The sequence below is a fragment of the Brassica napus genome, chromosome C7, assembly GCF_020379485.1.
Source record: "Brassica napus cultivar Da-Ae chromosome C7, Da-Ae, whole genome shotgun sequence".
NCBI lineage: Eukaryota > Viridiplantae > Streptophyta > Magnoliopsida > Brassicales > Brassicaceae > Brassica > Brassica napus.
Genome location: NC_063450.1, coordinates 50,916,374 through 50,937,147, shown reverse-complemented (window position 1 = coordinate 50,937,147; position 20,774 = coordinate 50,916,374). Strand labels below are relative to the sequence as shown.

Here is a 20,774-nt window from a genome sequence, read left to right as displayed (position 1 = left end):
TAACTTTATCAAAATATACCCTTGTAGGTCCCCTGACAATGACACGCTGGATCGTGCGAAATCGACGCCTTAACTGTCGGTAGGTCCATCTATAGTGGCATCTCACCGTAAATAAGAGCAACGGAATAGGGACTAAACCGTCATAAACTCTAAACAAAAAGAGAAACTACAGAAAAGCAGTTTGGTTCCTTTTTTTCCCTCTATATAACAAACAACAACACTGACATATCAATTGCTCATAACTCAGACACTCTCTCTCTCACTCACTGTCGCCAAAGTAGCCTCTTTCCGGCGACAGAGGTGACATCTCCGGGGAAAATGCAGCTCCCTCCGGCCATCATCTTCGCCACACTCTGCATTGTCCTGCAGCTTCTGAATATCTCCTCCGCCTCGGTGATACCCAATCGCCACGTGTCTAACGCTCATTGGCTTCCCGCCGTGGCCACATGGTACGGAAGCGCCAACGGCGACGGAAGCGATGGTAATTTCCAACACATAACTAAACCTCATGACTTCACATTCTAGCTAGCGAGTCTTTTCATTACAAACCGGAATTGTGTCTTAATGTGCAGGAGGAGCGTGTGGGTACGGTACTTTGGTGGACGTGAAGCCGTTCCATGCGAGAGTTGGAGCTGTGAACCCTATTCTCTTCAAAAACGGTGAAGGCTGTGGAGCTTGTTACAAGGTTCGGTGCTTGGACAGGAGTATCTGTTCCCGGAGAGCCGTCACTGTCATCGTCACTGACGAGTGCCCGGGCTGCTCCAAAACCAACACTCACTTTGATCTCAGTGGTGCAGCCTTTGGTCGTTTGGCTATCACCGGAGAGTCTGGTCCCCTCCGCAACCGTGGTCTCATCCCCGTAATTTACCGGAGGTAAATATTTATTTATTAGTTTTCTCTGTTCAGTAACTAACTAGACAGTGCACGATCGAATTAAATAAATATAAATTATACTATATACTAGTTTTTTGTGCTCAATGGCAAGAGCATGACTAAGATGAGGTTCTTAGTAGACGTTAAGAAACTGTTTTTTAATTTTTAATTAAAAAAAAGATAAGAACTGGTTATTAAATAAGAATTTTAAGAACCCAATTTAATTATGGTCTAAGAAGTTAAACAAAGTCTTAAAAACTAGATTTTATTGTAATTGGTCTCTCACGTTTTTGACCGTTGACCATCTCGTCTTTCTCACTGCTCTTTTTTTTTTGTTAATTAAAAAAAGGACGGCATGCAAATATAGACGGAAGAACATAGCGTTCCATGTGAACGAAGGATCAACTGATTTCTGGTTGTCTCTACTGGTCGAGTTCGAAGAAGGAGAAGGCGACATTGGCTCCATGCATATTCGCCAAGTACTCCTCTTTTACCTCTTTAGACTTTACTTTCCTTTTTTTTTCCTTACCACAAAGTCACTAACTGAGTCACTTCCGCTTCAAAGTCTACTTTTACTTTGTAATACTAAATGAAAAGTAGGAAAAGACTGAGCGGAGTGGGCACAATCATGGTTTTTTATTGACCAACTAGAAAGGCGCACACACACACCGCTGAAATCGAATAAAGTAATAATAAAATAGACAAAAGTGTAAAGATGGGTTTGTTTGTTTGTTTAATGGTGCAGGCAGGAGCGAGGGAATGGTTAGAGATGAAGCATGTATGGGGAGCCAACTGGTGCATTATAGGAGGGCCACTCAAAGGACCATTCTCCGTCAAGATCACCACTTTGTCCGCCGGTAGAACACTGTCGGCCACCGACGTCGTTCCCAGAAACTGGGTTCCTAAAGCAACTTACACTTCTCGCCTTAACTTCTCCCCCGTCCTCTGAAAGACCAATATATTCTTACTACTATTTATGTGATCTTTTTTTTTGGAAGAGAGAAATAGAGAGTGACTGCTGGCCGTAGGATGGCAAGTGTAAGAAAGTCCATCTGAATCCAACGGCTCTTGCGTTCTCTCCTCTTCCTTCTTGTTTTGTGGATTTGTGTGTGTGTGTGATGGTGAGTGTAGGAGCCAATGTAGCCATCTCCAAAGGGGAGATAGAGCTTGGAGTAGATTTTGGTGGTGTCATGTGTTGGGAAAATTATCCAATATCGATGAGATGAAGATGGTATTAGACAACTAGAAAATTTAAGAAGAAGACTCTTAATATTTAGGAAAGGGTTTACTACAAAGATTTTGTTTTTGGAAACTCTCTCTTACAAATATTTTCTCTCTTTGTTTTTCTTGATTCTTGGATGATTACAAATGGTGCTAAGCACCCCTATTTATACTAGTAAGTGGAGACTACAAGTTAGTTCTACACACTTCATCTTCTACACACTTCCTTTTCTACACACTTCTTCATCCTTCTCCATTTTTCTCTAGATATTTCTTCTTCTTCTTGGGCTTCTTGGGTCTTGGGCTAATGAGGGAAAAACCCAACAAATCTCCCCCTTCCCGATTTAGCCCGAAACCGTTGCCATCCCAGTGCCTTTGCAGCAATCTTCAAACTTCTTCAGCGGTAATACCTTGGTCATAAAGTCTGACCAGTTTTTGTCGGTGTGTACCTTTGTGAGATGTATGAGCTTCTCTTCAAGAACTTCTCGTATCCAATGATGCCGAATGTCGATGTGCTTCGAGCGAGAGTGAAATGTTGGATTCTTTGCTAGGTGAATAGCACTTTGGTTGTCACATAGCATGTTGTACTTGTCTTGCTTTACTCCCAACTCAAGCAAGAAGTTCTTCATCCATAGCATCTCCTTGCACGCTTCCGTTGCTGCGATGTACTCCGCTTCCGTGGTGGATAAGGCAACACACTTTTGTAGCTTCGATTGCCATGAAACAGCTCCCCCTGCAAAGGTAGTAACAAAGCCTGATGTCGATTTCCTTGAATCTTTATCACCAGCCCAATCTGCATCGGTGTAACCGTTCAGCTCCAATTTTCCATTGCCAAAACATAGACACTTCTTCGTTGTGCCTCGTAGATAGCGTAGGATCCACTTAACTGCTTTCCAATGCTCCTTTCCTGGATTCGCTAGAAAGCGACTCACAACTCCTACTGCATAGGCAATGTCCGGTCTGGTGCACACCATAGCATACATGAGACTGCCTACTGCTGATGCATATGGGGTAGTCTTCATTTCTTCTTTCTCTTTCTCACTTGTTGGACTTTGCTCCGAACATAACTTGAAATGTCCACCAAGTGGAGTGTTCACTGGCTTTGCCTTATTCATGTTGAATCTCTCCAACACCCTTTCAACATATCGTTCTTGGGATAACCACAAAAGCTTCTTTGGTCTATCCCGAGTGATTTTCATTCCAAGAATCTGTCTCGCTTGCCCCAAATCTTTCATTGCAAAGGACTCTCCTAGGTCATTCTTCAATGCGGCTATTTTGTTGCGATCTTGGCCCACAATCAACATATCGTCAACATAGAGTAATAATATGAGAAAGTTGCCGCTTTCGTACCTCTTTATAAAAACGCAATGATCGTTCTTGGTTTTCTTGAAGTTGTGATCCACCATGAAGGAGTCAAACTTCTTATACCATTGTCTTGGGGCTTGCTTGAGACCGTAAAGACTCTTCTTTAATCGGCACACCAAGTCTTCTTTTCCTGGAACCTTGAATCCTTCAGGTTGCTCCATATAGATCTCCTCCTCGAGTTCACCATGTAGAAAGGCCGTCTTGACATCGAGTTGTTCAATCTCCAAGTCTAGAACTGCTGCTAGACCAAGAACCACTCGGATAGAGGACATCTTCACCACTGGAGAGAATATTTCTTCAAAATCTATGCCTTTCTTTTGGTTGAATCCTTTCACAACCAATCGAGCTTTGTATCTTGGATTTGAGCTTCTATCTTCATACTTCAACCTATACACCCACTTGTTCTTCAAGGCTCTCTTTCCTTTTGGTAGCTTCATCAGCTCATAAGTGTGATTATCATGCAAGGATTGCATTTCATCTTGCATAGCTTCAACCCACTTATCTTTATGGGTGTCTCCTATGGCCTCCTCATAGCTTTGAGGCTCCCCTTCATCTGTAAGATTAACGTACTCATCTCGATAATATCTTACAGATGGTCTTGTCTCTCTTCCAGACCTTCTTGGCTCATGTTCTTCCTCTGGCTCCACTTGAACTTCTTCTTCACCTTCATCACCATTCGGATCCATGATTGGATCCCCTTCGCCATCATCTCCAATCACTTGTTCATGATCTTGAGGCTTATGAGAATCTTCATTCCTTACAACCCTTAGCTTTGGTTTCTTTGATTTGTTGATGTCTTCGATTGTTTGATCTTCGAAGAAAACAACATCTCTGCTCCGGATAACTTTTCTGTTAACCGGATCCCAAAGCCGATAGCCGAATTCGTCTTTTGGTGATCCAAGATAAATGCACTCTTTAGTCTTAGAGTCTAGCTTGGCTCGTTCATCCTTAGGTATATGGACAAACGTTCTGCAACCGAACACCTTCAAATGGTTGTAAGAGACCTTCTTACCCGACCAAACTTCCTCCGGGACATCGCCTTCCAAAGGAACTGATGGTGTAAGATTTATGACGTCCACTGCAGTCTTTATGGCTTCTCCCCAAAATGGTTTGGGTAGTTTAGCGTGAGAGAGCATGCACCGAACTCTTTCTGTGATCGTTCGATTCATTCTTTCAGCTAGCCCGTTCAGTTGTGGCGTCTTTGGTGGTGTCTTCTCCATCCTGATTCCATGAGCTTTGCAAAACGCTTCAAAGGGACCTCGGTACTCTCCACCATTGTCAGATCGAACACACTTGAGTTTTTGACCCGTACTTCGCTCTGCTTGGGCTACAAACTCCTTGAAAGCATCAAGAACTTGATCTTTTGACTTCAAAAGGTATACCCATACCTTCCTTGAATGGTCATCAATAAAGGTGACGAAATATGATGCCCCTCCATTGGATTTCTCGGACATGGAGCATACGTCAGTATGCACAAGATCAAGAATATGCTTTCTTCTCATAGGCGTAGATGATCTTCGGAAAGCGACCCTATGTTGTTTTCCGGCTAAGCAATCATGACATGGTGAGAGAGAAATACCTTTCATATCAGGAAGAAGTTTCTTGCTAGAAAGTATACTTAAACCTTTCTCACTCATATGCCCGAGTCTTCGGTGCCATATATCGATGTCATCACTTGCAACGTTTACTTCTTCCTTGCCAAGCTTGGCTTGAGTCACGTATAATGAGCCTTCTTTTCTTCCTCGAGCCATGATCAAACTTCCTTTGGTTAACTTCCATTTGCCACCACCAAAATGACTGTCCAAGCCGACATCATCGAGCTTTCCGGTTGATATGAGATTGAGTCGCATGTCGGGAACATGTCTCACATCCTTGAGAACTATCTTACATCCAGTGTTTGATGTAAGAATAACATCCCCCTTTCCAATGATCTTGCTTCTTCCTTGATTTCCCATTTGAACATTACCAAAGTCACCACTTTGATAGGTTGTGAAGAAGCTTCCATGAGGGGTGACGTGAAAAGAAGCACCAGAATCAACGATCCATGAGCTATCATCAGAGCTAAGATTACATTCTCCAACGAGATATAATTCTTCGCTCTGGTCTTCCACAATGGTGGTAGTCTTTTCTTCATGCTTCTTTGTAGGATTGAACCGGTCTGGTTTGATATTACCAGCTTGTTTGTCTTTCTTGAAAAACCGACATTCCGACTTCATGTGACCCTGTTTGCCACAGTAATAGCAAGTAACTCTCGGACGTGACTTGGATCTTCCTCGAGATTGGTCTCGTCCTCTGCTTCGGTTTTGACCACGAGTCTCTTCTCTACCTCGTCTATCAACAATGTTAGCTTCTGAATATGAACTCGAACCTCGTTCCTTCCTGCGAACTTCTTCGTTTAGAAGGCTATCAGTGACGGTGTCCATGGTAAGCTTTCCCTCCGGTGCTGAATTGCTTAGAGTGACAACTAGTGTGTCCCAACTCTCCGGCAGTGAACTGAGGAGTAAAAGGGCTTGCATTTCGTCTTCAACCTTCATATCAACTTTGTTAAGCTGATTTACAATCCCCTTGAAATTGTTCAAGTGCTCCATCATGCTCTGGCCATCCTTGTACTCCAACTTTACCAACCGTCGAACAAGAAGAGCTTTGTTTCGAGGTGTTTTCTTTTGAATCATGGATTCAAGTTTTGTCCATAATTCAAAAGCATTTGTGTAGGTAGAGACATGTTCAAAAAGAGATCGGTCGACATACTTACGGATTACGGCAACCGCCTTTCTATTAAGAATCTCCCATGCTTTATCATCCTTTCCTTCCGGCTTATCCTTCATGATGATGGGCTCATGCAAATCCTTACAATAAAGGTGATCTTCCATCATCGGTTTCCAATAAGAGAAGTTGTCCGTCGTGAGCTTGAACATGTCACCTTCAAAGGTAACGGTGGCCTCCATCTTCACTTCTTCAAAGATAACGGTAACCTTGCTCTGATACCAGCTGTTGGGAAAATTATCCAATATCGATGAGATGAAGATGGTATTAGACAACTAGAAAATTTAAGAAGAAGACTCTTAATATTTAGGAAAGGGTTTACTACAAAGATTTTGTTTTTGGAAACTCTCTCTTACAAATATTTTCTCTCTTTGTTTTTCTTGATTCTTGGATGATTACAAATGGTGCTAAGCACCCCTATTTATACTAGTAAGTGGAGACTACAAGTTAGTTCTACACACTTCATCTTCTACACACTTCCTTTTCTACACACTTCTTCATCCTTCTCCATTTTTCTCTAGATATTTCTTCTTCTTCTTGGGCTTCTTGGGTCTTGGGCTAATGAGGGAAAAACCCAACATCATGTCCTCTTTTTCTATCTAATTATTGTCATTTCCTACTTCTGTTATGGGACATTACATAATATATCATATGAATGTTTGTCACTTTCTCTTCCTATTGTGGGACACTACACAATGAAAATTGAAACACTGCATAAACAGAGTAGATCTCTTCTTATTTCCCGTATCCAAACCCAAGAAGAGTATATACAAATATTCTATCTGTTAGGTTTGTTCCAAGAACTGCGTCTTTGAGATTGTCGTCAACTGCTTTTAATAGTTCAAAACTACCAATGTTCCATTTCAAAACACATGTAGATGATCGTTAAAATAAAATATAGAAAAGCTTAAGATATGTAACTAAATAAAGCACGAAGCCATCAAAATCTATAAGACAATTTGAAATAAAATTTTGGGGAAAAAACCTATAGCTTTACGTGTGTTTTAATATTCGCATAGGCTCTATAAATTCAATAGCAAATGGAATATAACCCGCGTTCGGGTCTTAGGCTAGTACTATCCTTAAACCCAAAGTGGAAGCTCAAAAAGTGTTGACAATACTTGAGAAGCTCGCTAGGTATCACCCGAAGAGGAACCTCACAACGTGTTGACAAAACGTCTGCCTCTTGCGGAAGATCACAAAGTGATTTAGACCTTGAAAATGATTGCGATTGGGAAAGACCTCGATGTAGGTGGTTGAGACGTCAAACTTGGAAATGATTGCGCTTACAAATAAGTGGTCTCCAGCTGCTTGGTCACACTCCTTGGCAGGTTCTTGTTGGAGCACTAGTGTGTATTGTGATTACTTGCTTTAGTTGCCAAGGCAATATGGGCTCAGCCTGATGTCTCATTTACAATAGAAAAAATATAGCTCTGATGGGCCCGTTCCTTTCCCCCCGTGTATTGTTAATTTGTGTGCTTGTGTATGTGATGAGTTTGCGAGGGTACGTAGGAGTCACTGTTAGGCATCGCCAAAGGGGAGATGCCGCTAGAAGTAGCATTTTGTGGTTTCATGGCTTTTCTTTTTCTTTCTAACACTTGCCACTTTCTCCTATTATGGGACACTAGAGTAATAATTCAGGGTCGGGTTAACATTGCTATGGGCTCTAGGGCAAAAAAAAATAATTATCCTCTACGATTTGTATTCAGATAATGTTTGAAATATTTTTAAAATTTAATCAGTAATATTTTGTATATTTTGTGATGAAAATAAAACTATATGTATATCAAATATTTTGGGGCCCTTTTCAGTTTTATTTATTATATTTATAATTTTTTAATATAAAAATGTAGATTTATTTAAAAAAATTGGACCGCTTAACTATTAATATACGGAGAGACACGGGCTTGGACCCAGGGCGGTTGTCCCCCTCCTCAGCCGTCCCTCTGTAATATTTGGTGGCTTCATGTCTTCTTCTTTTTCTATTGAACTTATTGCAAATACATTCGCAATAATAGTTTTGAAATACCTTTATCTATCTATATGTTTATGATCTTTATTATGACTTTCTGTTTACTAATCTTTGTGAACTTTGTTATGTCTTTCTGAAATAATGACCAAGACTTAACTTCTGTTTGATCAATTTGAATTCGTTATTAATTTTTTCATGCATCAGTGGCTCAGATTTGTTGTTAAAGCTGTGTACTCTCTTTAGCTTTAAATTGTTTCAAGCTTGGGAATAACTTAGAACTAAGCTAGGAACCAAATTTTCTTTAAAAAAAATTGCGGGTTCTTAGGCTCAAATTTGCTTGCAAGTAGACTAGATACAAGTCAATTGTATCAAATTTCATCCTCAATAATGATATTTTCATATTTAGAAGAAAAAAAAATCCAGTGGCTCAGCAATTATGTCGTCGATCTAGAAGTAAATGTGTTGAGATTGAACCTTTGATTAAATACAGCAGAGAAGATATGTCAAGAAGGTGACAAAGAAATTGGCACAAGAAGAATCTTAGAGGTTCTTGTCAAGAAGGAGAATGGGATCAAGTCCCTAAATGAAGTTGGGTATTTAAATCAAAGGATTCAAGAGGGAGTGTTGAGATTGAACCTTTGATTAAATACTACAGAAGAAGAATGAAGAAGAAGAAGAAGAAGCTTGGAACGCAAGAAATGGAGGAAGAAGAAGAAGAAGAAGAAGAAGAAGAAGCGTGAAGAGCAAGAAAGGAAGAAGAACAAGAAGTCAAGGAAGAAAACTTGGTTGTGTAACTAGAAGTTACACAACAAGAAGAATAAGATAACTAGTTAGTTGCTAAGCTAACTAAGTTAAGTTGAAGTTGTTAGAATAAGATAAGTTTGCTTGTAGAATTAATCCATGGCCTAATATAGAGGCATGGACAAGTGGGAGTAGGTAAAGATATAAGTGTAAGGGAGAGTAAGTGGAGTTAGTAGAGAAATCTACTATAAGTATGTATGGTTGTGTTTGAAGAAGAATTAATGAAAAAGAGTTAAAACATACAAAGTGTTCTCTCTTCTCTCTATACAAACAAAAAAGAAACGTTAGAGAGTAAAGAGAGCGTGTGAGCTTGTGTTATGATTATACACAAGTGAGAACAAAGAGTGAGTGAGTAAGTGAGTGTGCTTTTGGATGATGAAACACAAGTAACAAATAGAGTGAACAAAACAGAGAGAAGCTGGCCGTGAGTGATGAAGAGTGAGATAGGCCAAGCCAGAGAAGAGCAGAATGACAACAAAATGACACAATAATATTGGCGTAAGATCATGCAGTGCCAAGGAGTAGCTGCTTGCAATCATCCGGAAGGAAAGAGATGAAAAGTGGCCAAAGTTCTTGCATGCATTCTAGAGCATGGTCTTCTAAATTTTATAAAAATTCCCATGTCTATCTATATGTTTATGTTCCTTATCATGACAACCCTGACCAACACAAGTTTTCATTAGCCTTGGTTTTTTTTTTCTTTTAACAGTCTCCATTAGCCTTGTTGGACTCTATGTTCTTTTTTTTTTCTCATAGAAATTTTTTTGTTCTTCCGTTTCAGCTATCATCTGGTATTATCACGCATGTTCTTTTCTACCTAATTTTCCTCCTCCTGAAGGTGTACGGCGTTTTGACTTTACCAATTAGAGCCAAAAATGATAAAGACACACAGTTGATGTCTGTAACATGCTAATAAAAGTCATGGACTCATGGTGGTTATAGTATTCATCTTGTTCAAATTTGAAATATATGCCTAATAGCACAAGATTTTACGTTATATACTCTTCAGCAATACATTGCAGGGTTTGAGCTTTCGCTCATGGAGCTATATTTTAGCACAAGATTTTACGTTATATACTCTTCAGCAATACATTGCAGGGTTTGAGCTTTTGCTCATGGAGCTATATTTTTGAGACTACAATCGAGAACTATACAGACCCAAAAAAAAGAAGTACAACTGGTTATAGAATATAGACTTATAGTCAAAGGCAATAAAGTAGCTGAAGTAGAAGAAGCAGACATGGCTTATCTACCCACAAGATGAGAGAATGAATCTATATCCTCACAAAGCCAACTCCTATTAACCATGAGATTTAATAATGCACAACCGAAGATTAAATAGCAAAGTTAGCAAAAAAAAAAGATTAAATAGCAATCAAAAACTCACTAGAACAAAGGGACAAGACAAGATGCATTTGATGGGCGGTAACACCACGTGATGGAAGCACGTGACAACCCAATGACCAGCTTACACGCCATCAAACCCCTTCGGGGACCTCGATTCTAGACTCTAGGTTCTAGGCAGCTTCCCAATAATGTATCCAAATATCATTTAGTTTGGTTTTGGGCCTCTTATCGTTTCACATAGTATAAAAAAACAAAACATACAAGAGACAAAATCTTGAAATTTGTTATGAAAAGAACTATGATTTTATAGTATCGCAGTAATTTAAATAAGGGCAAAATTTATACCCGTAGGAGAAGATAACACAGATATAGAGAGAGAGTGTTTCTTATTAAAGGGAACAGAAGAGTATTTAGTGTGTTTACAAACGAACGCAAACGTTCGTATATATAGAAGGAAATTTACTGTGCAAATAGTGCAGCGGACCCCACATCTTTTATAATTTCAAACATTACGGCTCCTTCTGTTTTTGTTGACTTTCGTAACACTCCCCCTTGGGGGCCGGTGTCACTATCCGCTCTCGCTTAACGTCTTTGTTGCCTCGTTAAAAACCTTTCCAGGAAAACCCAATGGGAAAAACTATAGTAAGGTAAAAAGAGCACAACTACGTAAGCTCCCCCTCGATTGAACAGTCATAGATCCTTCTGATGGCGCATCCCAATGTTATGGATGTGTTTTCTGAATACCGAGGTAGGGAGTGATTTTGTGAAGAGGTCGGCTGCATTGTCGCATGATCGAACATATCTTACTTCAATCTCTTTCTTCTTCACGAGCTCTTGAGTGTATGAGAAGAACTTCGGATGAATATGCTTCGTTCTATCGCTTTTGATATATCCGTCCTTTGTTTGAGCAACACATGCTGCATTATCTTCATATAAAATAGTTGGCTCTATATTTTCGTCAATTCCACTGCTTGAACAGATGTGTCGGCTTATTGATCTTAGCCATACACATTCTCTACTTGCTTCATGGAGTGCAATGATCTCAGCATGATTTGAAGAAGTAGCCACGAGCGTTTGTTTCTGAGAACGCCAAGATATAGCAGTGCCTCCAATCGTAAAAACGTATCCTGTTTGCGATCGGGCTTTGTGTGGATCTGAAAGATATCCTGCATCTGCAAAACCAACCATTTGACCTTTTGAACTTTTAGGATAAAGCAAGCCTAAATCAATGGTCCCTTGGAGGTAACGAAAAACATGTTTGATCCCATTCCAATGTCTTCGGGTTGGAGATGAGCTGAATCTTGCCAAAAGATTCACAGCAAATGATATATCAGGCCGTGTACAATTTGCAAGGTACATCAGCGCTCCAATTGCACTTAGATATGGTACTTCCGGACCAAGTATCTCTTCTTTCTCCTCAGGTGGTCGAAATGGATCACTTTCAATATTAAGTGACCTAACGACCATCGGGGTGCTAAGAGGAGTTGATTTATCCATGTTAAATCGTTTCAACACTCTTTTAGTGTATGTGGATTGATGCACAAATATACCATTTTGTGAATGTTCTATTTGTAGGCCAAGACAATAATGTGTCTGTCCTAGGTCTTTCATCTCAAATTCTCCTTTGAGATAGTCTGATGCCTTTTGTATTTCCTTTTGAGTTCCGATGATGTTAAGATCATCAACATATACCGCGATTATTACAAATCCGGATATTGTTTTCTTGATGAAAACACATGGGCATATAGGATCATTCACATATCCTTCTTTTGTTAAATGATCACTGAGACGATTATACCACATACGTCCAGATTGCTTTAACCCATATAATGATCTTTGCAATTTTATTGCACATACATCTTTAGGTTTGGAACTTAATGCTTCTGGCATTTTAAATCCATCAGGAACTTTCATGTAGATATCAGTATCTAATGATCCATATAGATAAGCTGTAACAACATCCATGAGACGCATCTCTAGATTTTTATCAGCTGCTAGACTCATCAAGAATCTAAATGTAATGGCATCCATAACTGGAGAATACGTTTCTTCATAATCGATTCCAGGTCTTTGAGAAAAACCTTGAGCCACTAGACGAGATTTGTATCTCGTAATCTCATTTTTCTCATTTCGCTTTCGAACGAAAACCCATTTGTACCCAACTGGTCTCACATCTGCAGGTGTGAGCACAATAGATCCAAATACTTTTCGTTTATTAAGCGAATCAAGTTCAGCTTGTATTGCATTTTTCCATTGTTCCCAATCATGTCTCTTTTGACATTCATAGACAGATTTTGGTTCTGGATCATCGATTTCTTCATTTATTTCACTTGACACAATATATGAGAAAGCATCATCAAGGTCATTTTGTTTATTTCTATGTTCATATCCTTTTATTATGGATGTAATTAATAGAAATCTCATGATTATCTTTCGATTCATGATGCTCTGATTCATGATGCTCTGATTCATCAGAATCCTTATCATTTATTTCTTCCAAAATATTTTCTGCTATTTTGGGTGCATCATATATTTCAGCTTTCTTCTGTTTCCTAGGATTCTTATCCTTAGAACCAACAGGTCTACCACGCTTCAGGCGTGTTTTTGGCTCTCGTGTGTCATCCTCCTTTTCTTGTTCATTTGGCATTTTGATACGAGCAGGAGCATTTGCAGCTGGTATATGAGATTTAGTTACCGTCTTGGTATCTACAAATGCATCAGGTAGCTGGTTAGCTATACTCTGTAAATGCATAATTCGTCGAACTTCTAGTTCTGACTCTTTAGTAGGAGGATCAAGATATAACAATGATGGTACACTCCATTTTATATCACTTCCAACATTTTTGTTTTCTCCCCCTAGAACTGGGAATACATTTTCGTCAAAATGACAATCAGCAAAACGTGCTGTAAAGACGTCACCAGTCTGTGGTTCTAGGTATCTTATAATTGATGGGGAATCAAAACCAACATATATTCCCAATCTTCTTTGTGGTCCCATCTTTGTACGTTGTGGTGGTGCTACAGGCACATATACCGCACAACCAAAGATTCTAAAGTGGGAAATGTTTGGTTCTCGACCAAACGCTAATTGTAGTGGGGAATATTTATGGTATGCACTCGGTCTGATCCGAATGAGTGCTTCTGCATGCAAAATGGCATGTCCCCATACAGAGGTTGGAAGTTTTGATCTCATGATCAATGGTCTTGCAATCAATTGCAGACGCTTAATTAAAGATTCAGCCAAACCATTTTGCGTATGAACATGAGCAACCGAATGTTCAACTTCAATTCCCATTACCATACAATAGTCATTGAATGCTTGGGATGTGAATTCACCAGCGTTGTCTAGTCTAACTCTTTTAATAGTATAATCAGGAAACTGTGCTCGCAGTTTGATTATCTGAGTTAGAAATCTCGCAAATGCCACATTTCGAGATGATAATAGACAAACGTGTGACCATCTACTGGATGCGTCAATTAATACCATAAAATAGTGGAATGGTCCACAAGGTGGGTGTATAGGTCCACATATATCGCCTTGAATTCTTTCAAGGAACTTTGGTGATTCTTTATCGATTTTGGTTGGCGATGGCCTTACGATCAATTTTCCTAGAGAACATGCAACACATGTCATTTTATTCCCTTGAGAAATCTCCTGGATTTTCAGTGGATGACCATGTGAACTTTCTATGATTTTACGCATCATTGTAGTTCCTGGGTGGCCAAGGCGATCATGCCATAACGTGAACTCTTCTGGGTTCCGTTCTACTACAAGATTTGATTCGATCTCATCGATATAAGTATGATGTAACCCCGAAGGAAGCTCTGGAAACTTTTCCAATATGTGTTTTCTGCCACATTTCTCAGAAGTTACATACATGTATTTCTTTCCATCCTCAGTTGCAGACTGAGTATCATATCCGTGAAGATATATGTCTTTAAAACTCAACAAATTCCTTTTAGAACTTGGAGAATATAGAGCATTATTTATGGAAAATTTTGTTCCATTCGGTAAAGTAAAGTTTGCTTTACCAGTTCCTTCAATCACGTCTGCAGGACCTGATATTGTATTGACGACAATTCTTGTTGGTTTTATATCAGAGAAATATCTCTTTTGTCTCAGAATAGTGTGCGTTGTTCCACTATCTGGTATGCATATTTCACGAATCCGTTTCTTGGATTTTGCTTCATTACCATTCTGATCCATTTCTGAAATTGTCATAAATGTAAAAGGAAACATAAAATTCATTCATATAAGGAAAAACACAATAATTATACATTAAGGTGATGTTAAAACATCATTATTTGTTTAAAACAAGAAATGTAATAATTATACATGGTAATACTGAAAACTATTCAATACTCTTATCATAGGCATTTCGATTCTCTTCAGGAGTAATCTAGTCCAGCTCATTAGCGAAGTCGGAGGATTCAAGGTATGAAGTCCCTTCAACATTTTCTGTGAGGTTCACCTCTTTAGCCTTTCCTTTTATGGACTCTTGATATAACTTGCACAAATGTGGGGGAGTACGACAGGTACGGGACCAATGTCCCTTACATCCACATCTGTAACATACAGTCTCACTTTTCTTTGTGGTATCCTCTTCGGTTTCTTTGCCTTTAGGAGGTTGTTCAGATCTAACCCATTTGTTAGATCTAATACTTTTAGGATAGTAAGGCTTTCCACGTTTGTTGTTGAAACGCCGACCACGACCTCGGTTGGTCTGGTTTCTCCTTCCCGAATATTCTACCGCCGTAGCATTCACTTCGGGAAATGCCTTGGCTCCCGTAGGTCGGGAATTATGGTTTTTGATTAGTAACTCATCGTTCTTTTCAGCCAACATGAGTGTTACCATCAATTCAGAAAATTTGGTGTACCCACATTTTCTGTAAATTCGGGATAAGACGTTGTGTTCTTTGTGGAAAGTATTATATGTCTTGTCAAGCATTTCTGCTTCGGTGACAGGGTTACCACAATATTTTAATTGTGCAACTATCCTCAAGATAGTGGAATTGTAATCTCTAACCCTTTGGAAATCCTGAAACCTCAGGGTTTTCCACTCTTCAAGAGCGTGAGGGAGATTGATTTCCTTTTGATTATCGAACCTATCTTTCAAGGCTTGCCATAGTACGGCTGGGTCTTCAACGTCTCCATAGTCGTGAGTTAGATTCTCATCTAAGTGCTTCTTCAGGAAGATAATCGCTTCGGCTATATGCTCGGGTGGCGATTTGTTACCGACTTCTATCGCTTCGGTTATCTTTTTTATTACAAGATAAGGTTTCACATTTGTGACCCATCTGACATAATTTTCGCCGGTTACTTTCAGAGCCGGGAACTGGAGTTTCTCGATGTTTGCCATTGTATTTCGAATTTCAGAACGATCGTGCTGATAACGTGTTATGAAAAGAACTATGATTTTATAGTATCGCAGTAATTTAAATAAGAGCAAAATTTATACCCGTAGGAGAAGATTACACAGATATAGAGAGAGAGTGTTTCTTATTAAAGGGAAGAGAAGAGTATTTAGTATGTTTACAAACGAACGCAAACGTTCGTATATATAGAAGGAAATTTACTGTGCAAATAGTGCAGCGGACCCCACATCTTTTATAATTTCAAACATTACGGCTCCTTCTGTTTTTGTTGACTTTCGTAACAAAATTAAGTTAAATCACTTATCGCCAAGATACAATAAAGGTAGGGCCCAACATAAGGAGTCCCATAATTGAAAGAAGAGAGGTGACTCATCTTGAGGATATATAGGACCCTCTAAGGCCGCCACTTGTTTCCTCCTATATCCTTCCTTGCTCATCCACTTTCTCACTTCTCTCAACATTTTAGAAGTTTTAAAAGTTGATAAAAAATTCAGTAATATTTTTATAAAAAAATTAGAATCCATAAAAATAATTTATTATAAATTCTAAAAACTTAATAAAGAATACACAAATTATTAAATGTAATATTAAATCGATATTAAAAAAAGATTGTCAACATCTGGAATTGCTTCAGAAACCTGGATCCCACTGACCATTGCACGAGCACCGCTGGAATTTACCATTTAGCCCACGAAACCTATGTTCCTTTGGATATAAGTACACATCCTCATCTCTCCTTCATCTTCCGACAAAACCTTCTCATCTTCTTTCAGTTTACACAGAGCTTCTCAAAATCCTTTTCAGCTTCCATTTTCAACGATCTAAAGAAAGAAGTTTAGTAGATCATGAATTATCTAAACAAGGTCTGGATGGCAGCATCTTTCGTGGCTGTTCAAGGAAACCCCGATCACGGCGTCAAGCTGAAAACCAGCCTCAGCTCCGCCCACCGTCTTCAACGCCGTCTTTCCTCCGATCTCCGCCCTCTCTCCGCCGCTGATGTTCCCGTAGACGATGTTCCTTCAGAAGAAAGACGACGCACCTCTTCTTCTTCCACTCCTGATGAATCTCTCCGTCAGGTCATGTACCTAAGCTGCTGGAGCCAAGGCTAGTTCTACCTCCATACATTCATCACCATTCACCACAGATGATGCATGGTGACTTGGTCATGGATCCGCTTGAGTCAGAAAAAGCGAGTTGCATTTGCTGATGATAAACTGTATAATAGTTCGTTGTATATTTGTATTATAGTCATCTATGTTAATATTAGACATGTTCAAGAAGATCTAGAGCAAAAGTTCGTTTATGAGAACTCTGTCTTTTGTTTTAAGTATCAAAACATCGTCTCTCTTCCAAGTTCTCATCAAAAAATTATCAAATCTTGATTGTGATTGCCACTAATTCAACATTATCTAGAGTGGAAGTAATTCTTATTTTAAACGATTCCAAAACCATCATTATCCAATGGGACCAGACAAGTCAGTCACTCCATAATGTTATTCATTTTTTAATGGCTGTCATAATTGAATCAGGTCGCCATTAAAATAATTTATTCATTTTTGATTAAATAAAAAATAAATAATGTATTTTCATCTTGAATTAAACAAGAATATCCGCGGGCCCAAATTAAGCGAGGCGCTAGAGGCCTGAATACCCATGGTCTATACTGGGCCATGGCCCATGTATATCAGGTTCACGAATAATAAAAGGTTTGGCTTCATCACTAATCACAAAGAGTCCACAGCTTTGGACACCAAAGAGAAAAACACTGAATCTTGGTCAGACAATCTCACAAACACATTACAAGACTTGGCTCTCAGATACGGCTTGAATCCCTCCCAAAGATGTACCTCCTTGTCCAGTCCGACACCACCAGAGCCCTCGTTCGCCAGCTAACTTGCTTGCTGCATTCACCACATCATTTGTGTTCATACACCCTTTAGATTCTATTAGTAAATAGAGCTTATCAGCATTTATATTTTACCTGGCATAAACAGAATACCAGAGCCACTGGGTGCTTCTTCCAGCTGAAACCCAGTCTCCTGGTAGTTCAGCTGCTGCTTGGTCCCCTCCCAGTGGAGCAAACTGTCCAAAGTGCTTGTACCTGTCATCAACCACAAAAAGAAGGTTTCAGTTTCATCTCTGTATTTAGCGAGTTAAATGGAGGATGCAAGAGTTTTGGCATACTGGAAAGGACGAAACTGGTGATGCCCTCCAGTTCTGAAACGCTTAGGACCTTCAGGATGCTCTTTACAATGCTCCATCTTATTAAAGCATTTTGCAAGATAAGAACCTTGCTGAGCAGCAACCTACACAGTAACAAACACGATAAGACCGTTGAGCCTGTGTTCCACAACAAAACCCCGCTTAAGTGTACCTGAGCAGTTGCAGGCAGGCTCTTCATCTGAGAGTCAACCCCAGAGAGAGCCGACTCAAACGCCTTGATGTCCACTTCTTTCTTTGGATTACCTTCTGAATCAGTCAGAAGGTCTTTGATACTCCTCACATGCTTGCTTTTCAAGTAGAGCTCAACCTGTGGGTACCTCACACTGATATCCTCAACCACGTCTTGTAACTCTTCTTCCGTCAACGTCCCTGAGTTGTCCACGTCACAAGCTTTGAATATATTCGCAATATCCCCCATGATTTTGCGTTGAGCTATGGAAGCACAGTCTCCAACTGCATACACATTCTCACAGCCTTTCACCTGTAACCACTCGTTGGTCGCCAAGGCTCGTCTCCCTCCTTGGCCAACTTGCTCCATGAGGTCACTGATCACTGGACGTGTCCCAACACCGGTGGACCACAGTATCAAACCATGAGGAAGGCTTACGACTTCTCCACTTGATTTGATCTTCACAGAGATGTCTTTATCGGACACTGACATCACACGCATTCCCATCAGAACATCGATCCCATCTCGCAAGAACTTCTGTTCAGCAAATGAACTGATACGTTCATCAAACCTGCAACAACAGCAATCACTTTGTCAAACTCCCAACAACCAAGACAAGCTACTAGACATTTACCCGGAACAGAGGAACCGAAAAAATCTGATATTTAATCAGAAAACACTGAATTTCTGACTTTTTAATCTGAATTAACCGAAAAGCCATAACCGTACCGGAACCAAATGGGATCCAAATTTACCTAAGGATATTAGCCGGTTTCCAATTTTGCTTTCCTAACCGAACCAAAAACCCAAATAACTGAACCAAAACCGAACTGAATTTTCTAAATACTGGGATCCTAAACAACTAGAACCAAAGAACCGAACCTAAAACCGAATGCCGATGGCTACAAGCTACCATAGAGTCTTTTGACTTACGAATTCAAGATATGATCTCCAGATTGAATAAGTGTAATCTTCACAAGCTCCTTGACCGAAGGGTATATTTTGGTGATATCCTCTTCGATAAAGTCATGTAACTCAGCTGCAAACTCCACACCAGTAGGACCACCTCCCACTATAACAAAATGAAGCTTTGTCCTTCTCTGCTCCTCAGTGAGACCAGGAAGAACCGCCTTTTCAAAGCAATCAATCACTCCTCTCCTTATCCTCTGCGCATCCTCTACTTCCTTGAGGAAATGACAGTTCTCAAGAACACCAGGAGTGCCGAACGTGTTGACTTGCGCTCCCACCGCTATGATCAAGTAGTCGTACTCTAGCGAAAACTCTTGGCTTGCTTCAGGGTCATCCTTGAAAACTGGTTGGCAGTGAACCTTGTTGTTGGCAGGATCGATCTTGACACAGTCTGCTTCCCATAACTCAATCTCTCCATTTTTCTGCCAATAACAAAAGTGTATGTAAGCTTAACAGATGATGATGATAGACCAAAGATACAAAGATACCTTCTTGGTGATATTGCGGACAGACTCAACGATGCTTCTAGCTTCAACAGTTCCACAAGTGACGCTAGGTAACAATGGAGTGAAGGCAAAGTAGTTCTGAGGAGAAACAACCTGAACGTCGTAGGAAGAGATGTCAAGATCTTTAAGGAAGCTTATACCAGCCCATCCAGTGCCAAGTACCACTACTTTCTTCTTCTTCTGCTTCTGCTCTTCCTCCTTTTTGTTAGAATCTGAGTAGGCCACTAAACTCCCACCGCTGCAAATGTGTAGAGAATACAACACATTCTCAATGTGAGCAAATCCAAAAATTGTGAAACACAGGTCTCGTTGACACCAAGTCAATAAAAAGGTATTAGATTTAAGTTTAACAGAACAAGAACGTTGTCCTAAGTCAAACACTAAAAGGTTATTATAAAGAAAAGATTGGAGATAAAGGGCGTTACAAGATTTGAGAAAACGCAACTATACAGCATAAAAAGGTTCCTTCCGACTTTTGGGAAACAAGTGAAAAAAGTGAAACCTGAGAGTGCCGAGTAGGAGGAGCTTAGAGGCAAGTGGAGCAGATCGAGAGGCTCTTCCGAGAGAGGAAAGTATTGTCATTCTTGGAGGAACAAAGTCCAGGAGACTACTTGTTGGGAGATATCTCCGACCAAGTTTCAACTATTTTTTTGTTGATAAGAAAATTTAAGCAACTCAATTATTAACTGTGCTGATTAAAAATATTCCGAAAGCTAGCACGTGCCATGTCGAAATGTTCTGACCAAGTTTCAAACATTTGCAAATTATAAAGGAGAATGTATAGACAAGTTCAGATGGATAAACACACAAATTAGAGTTTGACAAAGGGTACTTAGCTTGTTCTTGTGTGGCAAAACAATAATCTGGTACAAGGCCAAGTGTATGAACCAACTGTCCACACACAATATTTGGGATAAGGCATCTTTTTCAACCAGCTTTAGAACAAAAGAGGCCATTATTATTATTATTTTATGATTTTCACATGTTCTAGATGATCATATTAATAATTCACAAATCTCTACCGAACCCAGAGATCTGGACCCAAGAAACTTCAAAGCGTAGATAAGAAAGAAAACAGACTATATGATAGTGTGGCTCCAAGATTAAACACCGCCACTAATTCAATCTTTGCCTCTATGACTATCATTTATTTTCGTTGAGCATTCTCGAGAACAAGCTAAAAGGTGAG

The 20,774-nt window shown here is 39.7% G+C and overlaps 4 protein-coding genes across 4 annotated transcripts; 2 read left to right on the top strand and 2 right to left on the bottom strand.

Annotated features, from left to right (window-relative positions):
• The first annotated feature begins 219 nt into the window (after positions 1 to 219).
• LOC125590123 (expansin-B3-like) lies at positions 220 to 6,887 on the top strand. The gene is made up of 5 exons (XM_048763181.1): positions 220 to 481; positions 573 to 873; positions 1,223 to 1,352; positions 1,619 to 2,065; positions 6,807 to 6,887. Exons 1-4 carry the CDS (start codon positions 319 to 321, stop codon positions 1,820 to 1,822), a joined length of 798 nt encoding a protein of 265 aa, XP_048619138.1. The 5' UTR covers positions 220 to 318; the 3' UTR covers positions 1,823 to 2,065; positions 6,807 to 6,887.
• A 7,855-nt stretch (positions 6,888 to 14,742) lies between these two features.
• On the bottom strand, positions 14,743 to 15,702 carry LOC125590122. The gene has a single exon (XM_048763180.1). It carries the CDS (start codon positions 15,700 to 15,702, stop codon positions 14,743 to 14,745), a length of 960 nt encoding a protein of 319 aa, XP_048619137.1.
• A 748-nt stretch (positions 15,703 to 16,450) lies between these two features.
• On the top strand, positions 16,451 to 17,071 carry BNAC07G50660D. The gene has a single exon (XM_013849655.3). It carries the CDS (start codon positions 16,564 to 16,566, stop codon positions 16,825 to 16,827), a length of 264 nt encoding a protein of 87 aa, XP_013705109.1. The 5' UTR covers positions 16,451 to 16,563; the 3' UTR covers positions 16,828 to 17,071.
• A 344-nt stretch (positions 17,072 to 17,415) lies between these two features.
• On the bottom strand, positions 17,416 to 20,629 carry LOC106408465 (external alternative NAD(P)H-ubiquinone oxidoreductase B1, mitochondrial). Its single transcript, XM_048763179.1, has 7 exons — positions 20,088 to 20,629; positions 19,568 to 19,823; positions 19,044 to 19,501; positions 18,093 to 18,681; positions 17,903 to 18,024; positions 17,700 to 17,819; positions 17,416 to 17,619 (listed from the first exon to the last, which is right to left on the bottom strand). The coding sequence occupies exons 1-7, from the start codon at positions 20,165 to 20,167 to the stop codon at positions 17,532 to 17,534; spliced, it is 1,713 nt and encodes a 570-aa protein (XP_048619136.1). The 5' UTR covers positions 20,168 to 20,629; the 3' UTR covers positions 17,416 to 17,531.
• Between the last annotated feature and the right edge of the window lie 145 nt (positions 20,630 to 20,774).

Coding starts and splice junctions, on each gene's coding strand:
- LOC125590123 (XM_048763181.1), top strand. CDS start 319: ATGCAGCTCCCTCCGGCCATCATCTTCGCCACACTCTGCATTGTCCTG. Junction 482..572: donor CAACGGCGACGGAAGCGATG/GTAATTTCCAAC, acceptor CTTAATGTGCAG/GAGGAGCGTGTGGGTACGGT. Junction 1,353..1,618: donor GCTCCATGCATATTCGCCAA/GTACTCCTCTTT, acceptor TTAATGGTGCAG/GCAGGAGCGAGGGAATGGTT.
- LOC125590122 (XM_048763180.1), bottom strand. CDS start 15,702: ATGGCAAACATCGAGAAACTCCAGTTCCCGGCTCTGAAAGTAACCGGC.
- BNAC07G50660D (XM_013849655.3), top strand. CDS start 16,564: ATGAATTATCTAAACAAGGTCTGGATGGCAGCATCTTTCGTGGCTGTT.
- LOC106408465 (XM_048763179.1), bottom strand. CDS start 20,167: ATGACAATACTTTCCTCTCTCGGAAGAGCCTCTCGATCTGCTCCACTT. Junction 19,502..19,567: donor TCCGCAATATCACCAAGAAG/GTATCTTTGTAT, acceptor TGTTATTGGCAG/AAAAATGGAGAGATTGAGTT. Junction 18,025..18,092: donor GCCTGCCTGCAACTGCTCAG/GTACACTTAAGC, acceptor GTTACTGTGTAG/GTTGCTGCTCAGCAAGGTTC.